This window comes from Sporobolomyces koalae (assembly GCF_050403365.1).
Source record: "Sporobolomyces koalae JCM15063 DNA, S_koalae_JCM15063T_v1_ctg53, whole genome shotgun sequence".
In the NCBI taxonomy this organism is placed as follows: Eukaryota; Fungi; Basidiomycota; class Microbotryomycetes; order Sporidiobolales; family Sporidiobolaceae; genus Sporobolomyces; species Sporobolomyces koalae.
This window is the reverse complement of record NW_027481718.1, coordinates 53,781-62,529: the sequence shown is the minus strand read 5'-3', so window position 1 is coordinate 62,529 and position 8,749 is coordinate 53,781. Positions and strand designations below refer to the sequence as shown.

General features: G+C 51.5%; 1 protein-coding gene across 1 annotated transcript; it reads left to right on the top strand.

The window, feature by feature from the left end:
* Positions 1-3,074: 3,074 nt before the first annotated feature.
* JCM15063_005224 (uncharacterized protein) lies at positions 3,075-8,607 on the top strand (the record flags this gene model as incomplete). The annotated part of the gene is made up of 25 exons (XM_076681071.1): positions 3,075-3,308; positions 3,422-3,589; positions 3,696-3,813; positions 3,901-4,151; positions 4,209-4,271; positions 4,354-4,518; positions 4,592-4,606; positions 4,685-4,783; positions 4,864-5,088; positions 5,158-5,582; positions 5,644-5,901; positions 5,962-6,187; positions 6,249-6,393; positions 6,460-6,497; positions 6,566-6,688; positions 6,753-6,914; positions 6,985-7,175; positions 7,245-7,326; positions 7,399-7,456; positions 7,536-7,678; positions 7,747-7,908; positions 8,009-8,019; positions 8,085-8,154; positions 8,228-8,289; positions 8,361-8,607. 25 exons carry the CDS (start codon positions 3,075-3,077, stop codon positions 8,605-8,607), a joined length of 3,741 nt encoding a protein of 1,246 aa, XP_076531819.1.
* Between the last annotated feature and the right edge of the window lie 142 nt (positions 8,608-8,749).

Sequence of the window (8,749 nt, the reverse complement as noted above, 5' to 3'; positions counted from 1 at the left end):
ATGAAGATTAGAAGCCAATGGTTGTAGGCTTTTGCGGATCAACAAGATACATCAGGTCAGCTCAGGCTTCCAAAACAGCTCGACACAATGTCCGTGTAGCATGAGACAAAACAGGCGAGACAGCAGAAGAGAGACTAGAACAGGAATGTAACAGCGCATACAGGAGAGGTTTGCTGCTTGTGTAAATTCTGTCAGTAAATATGAGCGATCGTAAACAGGAGATGGCTGTGATCAGAGCAGGGCTGGGCTGTGATCCTGGGGAGGAGGACATCAGAAGCTACATCCTTGTCAGAGGAGAATAGCTTGGATGCCTGCTTTATTCTGTAATGGTTGCTTGATTGCTTGAAGTGTGAAATTGACTTTGAAGCAGTGTTGGAATATTGAAGTATGGCTCGATTTAGAGAGTAGTCCTTTTGTGTAAAAGACTATGACATGCTAAGGAATTGAACCCTGGATCTCGAGAAAGCTTTCGTCGCGCTCTAACCGTTGAGCTACGATGTCTGTGTTGGATAATCTGGGCGATTGATGCTGCAACAGGAAGTGCTAGAACACTGCTTCCCTCATGAGGCTTACAGGTCCTTCCTAAGGCCCATTGTGCTCCAGCGTATTTTGTGGTCTGCAAGTGCCTAATGGTGGCTGTCTGAGCTCTGTGAGCTTTTGATCATCTGTACCCCATAATGTTAAAGAGATGAACAGATCTTGTTGCTTGGTCTCAATTATATCGATAGCTCTACCATCAAGGTCTCCCGTGACAAGAATAGAAGAAAAGATGACAGATCAAGACAAAGTTGGTGTAAAGAAAGGTGTTGGCCTCACCATACTTGTCCCCTTCATGTGTGTCTCACAAATGAATAATCTTGTTGTTTTGTTCTGTATCTATGTCAGTTGCTGGTACAACAAAGAGTGCCACATCACAGTTGGCTGACTGCAAGATATCACGTGACAAGTACACATGCAAGCATTGACTGTAACGCCACACCTTTCATCATGTGGACAACTGAGCCAAAAAGCACAGAATGAATCAATTGACAAGATTGATACCTCTTCACCTCTTCACCTTATCTTGTCACTTGCTCACTCAAGCAATCTTGCTTCCCTCTATTCAGCCTCATGAAGTATTCTGTGCTTTTTGGCCCAGTGGTTGATACGCTGAAAGGTGCAGTATAAGTGAAGGTTTGGTTCAGGCCCGGAGCATTCTCCTTGTCAGGAATGAAGTCCCCACAACAAGGTCAAGTCTGGAGGAGAATGCTCAGGGTCACCTCACTTGTACAGCACTGTGAGCCAAAGCACCAACAGGGTGGGGCTTGCTTGCAGCCTCGATCAGCAAACATGTCTGCAGAAGCTCAACAAGATTGTGTATCTGGCTTGCTGATTGAATTAAGTCAAAAGCTTGCAATGAGGATAAGCACAATTCAGATTTGCCCCTCCTCAGTTTGGGAATTACCCCTGAGTTGTGTTTAATATGTTCTGTGCAGGGGTTGCAATACTTGTGAGCAAACAGGCTGACCTTTGGACCAAAAGGAAGCATTCTGAAAGACAATGTTCAATAAGGAAAGTGTAATGAACTCAGCTTCCAAGCTTTAAACAAGTAGACCAACTGTCCAATAATAGGTTTATGACAGAAAATGGTACATATGTGATGTTCTCACCACAGAAGATGGCTATGAATCCTCAGCAAACCCATTGCTGGGCGTGCAAGGATCATTGATACAGGGGTTCAGACTGATTGCAAAAATTGAGACTGCTCTAGCGCAACATCTTTCATCATATTGACACCTGAGCCAGAGAGCGCAGAATGAATCAATTGATACCTCTGATTCACCAGAAAGACATATGTGAAGGGTATAGGTGTTGTCAGGTGAGCAAAGCCTTACAACTACATCTTTGTGAGTGCTGTCAATGCTGCACTGATTGCAAATTTTGTTATTTGTAAGGAAAGGTGTTTTCCTTACCACACTTGTCCCCTTTATATGTGTCTTTCTGATGAATCGTCGATTGATTCGTTCCTTTTACTCAGTTGCTGGTACAATGAAGGGTGCCACGTTACAGTGCTGCAAGGATTCAGACTTGCTACAGTTGTCCTTGCACGCCCACCACGCCGGGCTGTTGTGAATCCATCGCCAGTGCGCATCTTATCCAATCACAATATCACATATGTACCACTTTCCTGTTTGATAGCTGTCTATCAAACTGGTTCCTTTTGGTCCAGTGGGTCAGGGCTTTGTTCATAAGTGGTGCAAGTCTTGCAAGTGCAGTCCATTCACTCCACCTTGATGCAATCCCAATCTGCTTCACCCCTACACAGGATACGGCCAGCGTTGTCAAGGTTATTGCGAGCAAGCACAAGGGCCTGGGTGCGTGATGCAAGACCTGGTCCTGACTTGGCTAAGAGGTCACCTTCAATTGAATGCCCCTGAGAGGGTTAGGACAGCTTACAAGCTCAAGGAAGTTTCACTTTGTACAGAGCTAGGGAGAAACCAGTTGCTATCCACTAAGATTAAGACCAATCGTAGCCGGCTTGGGCACTAAGCTATGGCTAACAAAATATTAAATTCTTGTGTCATTATATGGTGGCTTTTAGACTAAAACGATATATGAAAATCCTCTGTAGTCCAATGGTTAGGATATCTCGCTTTCACCGAGGAGACCCGGGTTCAATTCCCGGCAGGGGAAAATTTTTTGAGGCTGTACCCTACGGCTATCCATAACTGGCACCTGACAACTTTTTTGACCAAGCCATTTGCTTAACCTATGCTGTAAACTGCGCCCTCACGCCTCGGAAAGCGGCGATTCCAAGGGCACGATGCACAACCCGCGGAGTTAGCGGTTTGGTCGGAGTTATCGGTTGCATCAGCTCGCTAGAAGGGTTTCGCCTGCGCGCAAGAGCTCACAGCATCCACTGGCGAAGTCTAGCGATCAACGGGGTTCGCGTGTTCATTGGCCGCGGTCGCCGATAATTGTCTCATTTGCGAGTCGCGCCGCGGCGCCAGCGCCGGGATTTGCGAGACGCGCCTGGTCATCAGTTTCCTCATCTCAACGCGCCACCATCCTTCAAATCGCACACACTGGACAAGATGTCCAACAAGAGCAAGCTCACACAAACAAACACGCAATCGACTCTGTTGTCCTTCTTCGGGAAGCCTAGATCCGGAGCCGCTGCTTCCCCCGCGACATCACCAGCAGAGCGAACGCCCGATGCAAGAAAACCTGCGTCAGCCGTGACTGCTGCAGTGTCTGCAGCAAAGTCCAGCGTGTCTGCGCGCTCATCGGACGTGAAGGAAGGGTCAAGCGAGGTACCCCAGGAACAAGTGCGCTCCGAAACCGAAACGACAGGACAGGCGAGTTCGCATCCAGGTTTCCTCTGAAGTACCAAGCGATTTGGCAGTCTGACTGGAAACGCCGAACTTGCTTACGTGTACAGGTGCCTCGAAAGCGATCCGCAGCAGGAGCAATCTGCGCGACATCCGACGCTGATGAAGACGACGACGACGACATCCGACACGCAGTCAAGCCTCGCAAGAGGCCCTCTCTTGCGGCGAGGCAATCGAGATCGATCGTCATTGATTCTGAGGAGGAGGAGGACGCGAAGGTGGATAAGGGCAAGCCTGCTCTCTCCAAGCCAATTTTGAAGCGGATTTGCTCGACATTGACACGAGCTTCCGACTATAGATGCCACCATCACGTCCAAAAGCCAGAAGCGCGACCAGCGTGTCAAGGGAAACGCGCGGTCGAGCGGCAAGAAGAAGCAACAGAGTCAAGACGACGCAGACTTCTCTTTCGATGACAAGCACGATGATCCATCCGATACTGACAGTGAGTTCACGCTTGAGAGACCCGGCGCAGTAGAGGTCGGCTGCGCAGGGAAGACGAGCCATGCTGACCAGGGCCGTACGAGAACAGGCGAGGACTACTTCGATGATGATCTCGACGACGCTCTAGCGTCCGTATCAGACGCGACCGTATCGTCTCCATCCTCCGATCCTGCTCCGAGTAAGGGCAAATCCTCGGCACGCAATAACTCCAACAAAGCCCAAGCTTCAGCACGGGCGGCGCATGCCAACCCGACCGCGGCCAGACCAGTGCTAAAAGCTTCCGCATCTGGCAGCGGAGGGATTGGTTCGATCAAGACGGCTGCGGAGGCAGCAAAAGAGGTGAGTGGTGAAGCGCTGAAGCACCAGAGGGCTCGCTGACGCGCGCTCGGGGCTCAGAAGGAGAAGCAGCAGAAGAAGGCAAACGAAACATCTTACGGCTTCCTGGCCGAACCGAAAGACGTGCGTGCAGATCCTACTCCACAGCAATCACGCTCGGGTACGCTGACATACCTCCTGTAATCCTGCTTCGATCTGCTTCCAGGCCGACGGTATCCCTCATTCCGAACCTGGAGCCGACCCTCGGACGCTCCAAATCCCGAAGTCTGCCTGGGCTTCCTTCACGCCGTTCGAGAAGCAATTCTGGGAGATCAAGAAAAACCACTTCGACACGGTACTCTTCTTCCAAAAGGGGAAATTTTTCGAGCTTGTACGATTCGTCTTCCTACAGTTTCCGTTCCAGATGCGACCAATGCTCCTAACTGCTTCGCGTGCATGAACAGTACGAAGATGACGCGGTAAGGCATTCTAATCCTCCTGCTCAGAGCCAAGAGAACTGGCACTAATCTAAGTCGCGGTCTGGCATGCGTCTTCAGCGCATCGGACACAGCGTTTTCGATCTCAAACTCACCGATCGCGTCAAGATGGCCATGGTGGGAGTTCCCGAATCGAGTTTCGACTTCTGGGCAGCCAAGGTGCGTTCTCGGGCCGTTTGACAACTACAAAACAGCCTCAGGGCGCTGATTATACGAGCCTCGCCACTCGAGTACATCAGTTTCTGGCACAGGGCTACAAAGTCGGTCGCGTCGATCAGTCCGAAACAGCACTTGGCGCGGAGATCCGCAACAAGGACGCTAAGGCCGCTGGAGGAAAGGGCAAGGCCAAGGGAGGAGGCAAGGAAATCGTGCGCCGAGAGCTGAAGAGCGTGCTTACGACTGGAACGATCGTCGATGGGACAATGCTCACGGACGACATGTCGAATCACTGTGTCGCTGTAAAAGTGAGTGCCCGCATCCGAGCGTGAGTACCCGAAGTCACAGCATTCATCGGATAAACCACCCACGTACAGGAGATGCTGTCCTCGACTTCGAATCTACCCTCGTTCGGCATCTGCGTGCTTGACGCTTCAACTGCAGAATTCTCGCTCTCCTACTTTGACGACGACATCTCGCGAACCCAACTCGAAACTCTGGTCCGCCAGCTTAAGCCGAAAGAACTCATTCACCAAAAGGGCAACTTGTCCGTGCCTTCACTCCGACTGTTGCGAAACTGCCTGGGCATCGATTGTCAATGGACCGCTCTGAAGGAAGGAAAAGAGTACCTTCGCGATGCAGATGGCAAGGCCGAGGTCATCAATCTTTTCCGTTCCGCGAAAGAAGGTGCAAGTGACTCGTCCGGGCCCGAGAGCCTGAGCGAAGATCAACTCGTACCTGAAAGTATCCGCAAGATGTACGATAAACCGTTAGCGATGAGCGCTCTTGGGGGCATGATCTGGTACGTGTCGAAATCTTGCCCGTGCGCGTATTGCAACTGTCTGACGCGCCCGACGATGCAGGTACTTGCGTCAGCTCAATCTCGACTCGGAGCTCGTGACGGCGAACAACTTCAACATCTACGACCCGTTGTCGCGGGGAGAAGCTCTCGTGCTAGACGGCCAGACGCTGGCTCACATCGAAGTTCTGCAAAACTCGCAAGGGGGTATCGAAGGAACCCTATTCGAGTTGCTCAGTCGTTGCGTGACTCCATTCGGGAAACGCCTCTTCAAGATTTGGCTTTGCGCGCCGTTACGCGACGTTGACGGAATCAATGACCGGTGAGTGCGGCTCTCCTAGCTGTCTGGAGACACTCTGACAGTTCTGCCTCTCGGCTCCAGTCTCGACGCTGTCGAAGACCTTCTCTCGAACTCCAATTTCGCTGCCTCTTTCGATAATATGGCTAGGAAGTTGCCCGATCTCGAACGCAAGCTCAGTCGGATCCACGCAAAGACTTGTAAAAAGAGCGATTTGTGGGTCGAATGTCTGGCCCAGTTCTGGCTCCGCAGGCGTTCCACGCTAACTCAGCACTCTCTGCTATCATGGCCCAGCATCGAAGTTGTCACGGTAAGCAAGTCCTTCTCTCTACATGTTAACATTACTAACCTGATACCGCTGCTGTTTCCAGGCGTTCGACAAGATTGCAGACGGCATGAAACTACTCGCAGATCTATGTGATCCCTTCAAGTCAAACGGTGTCCCTCAGCTCATCAAGAGTTGCCCGGACGCGAGCATCCTGCTCGATGATCTGCAGGCGCTCTACCATGGCGAAGGTAAGAAGAGTCGGAGAAACTCGTCTATGATCGTCCTTTCGCTGAACCACGATGCATCTATCTCAGAATTGCTCCCGGTAGACGGCAAAGATGAAGAATACGAGGTGAGCTCAGATAGCCAGAGCAGCCAGAAACATGATTGACGCAGATTCACCGGTACCTAACATCGCAGCGTATCCGTCTTCAAGTTCAAGCTCTCGAAGAAAGCCTTGACGACGAGCTCCGAGCTGCCCAGAAAATGTTCAAAGACACCTCGATTCAATTCAAGGACATCGGAACGAAGGATATTTTTCAGGTGTGTGCTCTTTGACAGCTCACCTGGTCCTGCTTTCTGAAGAGGTCCGCCTTTGGCTCGGCAGATTGAAGTTCCGAACAAGCACAAAGTGCCGAACAATTGGACAAAGATGACAAGCACTCAAAAGGTCAACCGCTACTACTCGCCCGAAGTCTCCCGTCTGGTGGCTTCGCTGAAGGAAGCTCGGGAACGTAAAGGCATGATTGTGAACGATTTCCAATTCAAGGCAAGTTGTCATGGCTCGTATCCTGCTCGAGATGCTAGGCACGCTGACCCAGTTCTTCGGACCTTTTCAGCTGTATGGCAAATTCGACGACCACTACACAACCTGGATGTCCATTGTCCGTATTGTCGCTCAGCTCGACTGCCTCGTGAGCTTGTCAAAAAGCTCTGCTGCGCTCGGCGAGCCATGCGTCCGGCCCGAGATTGTGAGAAGCGATCAAGCCACCCTTGAATTCGAGGACCTGCGGCACCCGTGTGTACTCAAGTAAGGCCTAGCTTTAAAATTCACCCAGTCGACGATTGGTGTCTGAGCTTCGCTGACAACCCTTTCCAGCAGTGCCTCGACGGACTTCATTTCGAACGATGTGGCCATCGGAGGAGGTGCCCAGAATATCATGCTCTTGACGGGGCCAAACGTGAGTCTCTGCTTGCTCATGTCGGAAAGGCGACTGGAAAGCGTGTTCTGAGCTGAGAGTACCTTGATCCAGATGGCCGGAAAATCGACAATGTTGCGAATGACCTGCACAGCTGTGATCATGGCGCAACGTAGGTTTCGAGCTCGCAAGCATGAGCTTTCGACATATGTCAAGGCGTCTGAGCTGACCTTAGTTACTGTCTCGGCCAGTGGGTTGCTTTGTGCCTGCGGTGAAAGCTCGAATCGCGCCAGTTGATGCCATCTACTCCCGCATGGGCGCCAACGATTTCATCTTTGCCAATGCGTCCACCTTCAAGGTCGAGATGGACGATTGCAACAAGATCCTCACCAAGGTAGGCCTTTATCTGCTTCACAGCCGGAAGAATCAGGTGTACTGACAGCCGGATGCGACGAGCTTCAGGCGACTCCGCGCTCGCTCGTAATCCTCGACGAGCTTGGTCGCGGGACTTCGACGTATGACGGGATGGCTATCGCGTACTCTGTCCTCCACCGGCTCGCGACCCACGTAGGATGCATCGGATTCTTTGCGACACATTTTACCTCCCTTACGGAGGATTTTGCTGTGAGTGACTGGGCCCACTCATGGTCCCGAAACAATCTGTGCAAGACGTATGAAGGCAAAGACAGAGACTGACTCATTCCTGGGCTGGGCCGCAAAACAGTATCATCCGGAGTGAGTGCTCATCTCGTCCGATCCTCTGAGTCCCCAATACTGACTCGCCCCGACCGGGCAAAAAGGATTCGCTGTTGCAACATGCAGACACACGTCGACGACGAAACGAGGGAGGTCGTATTCCTGTACAAGCTCGTCAGTGCACACCAGCCATGTCCTTGCTCTAACGCTTGCAGTGATTCAACCGTCTCCGGCAATGTCTATGCAGATAAACGGTGCCGCTCCCAGATCCTACGGTCCCCACGTCGCTTCGATGGCCGGTCTATCTCAGTGAGCCTGGCCTTTCAGATATCCAGCCCAGCAGCAACCTTGTCGGATACTAACGCCCGGTCTATTCAAAGGACGATCGTCGAGCGTGCCATAGCCATCTCGCATCAATTCGAAGTGACTTCGAAAGCCCGCGAGACGCAACAGCGCGCGAACGAGTCTCTTCCTTTGACAGCACAAGCAGATGCCGCGTTCTTGATCAAGCTTGCCAGGGCAGGTTTCGACGGAACTCGTATGAAGGAAGCGGAAAAGTTGCAACAGCTAAGGAGAACCATCGATATTGTCAGGAGATCGCAGAAGAACAACAAGGTAGCGGTGTGAGGCGGATCAAAGTGGTTTGAGTCGAAAGGGGAAAAGCAGAAACTCGCTTGTCACTGTTGTTATAGATTACTTGCTGTTTGATGGTGGAACACGATCTCAAGACTGCTCTCAGTGGCTGCGGCTCGGTCTATGCGCCCGCAGG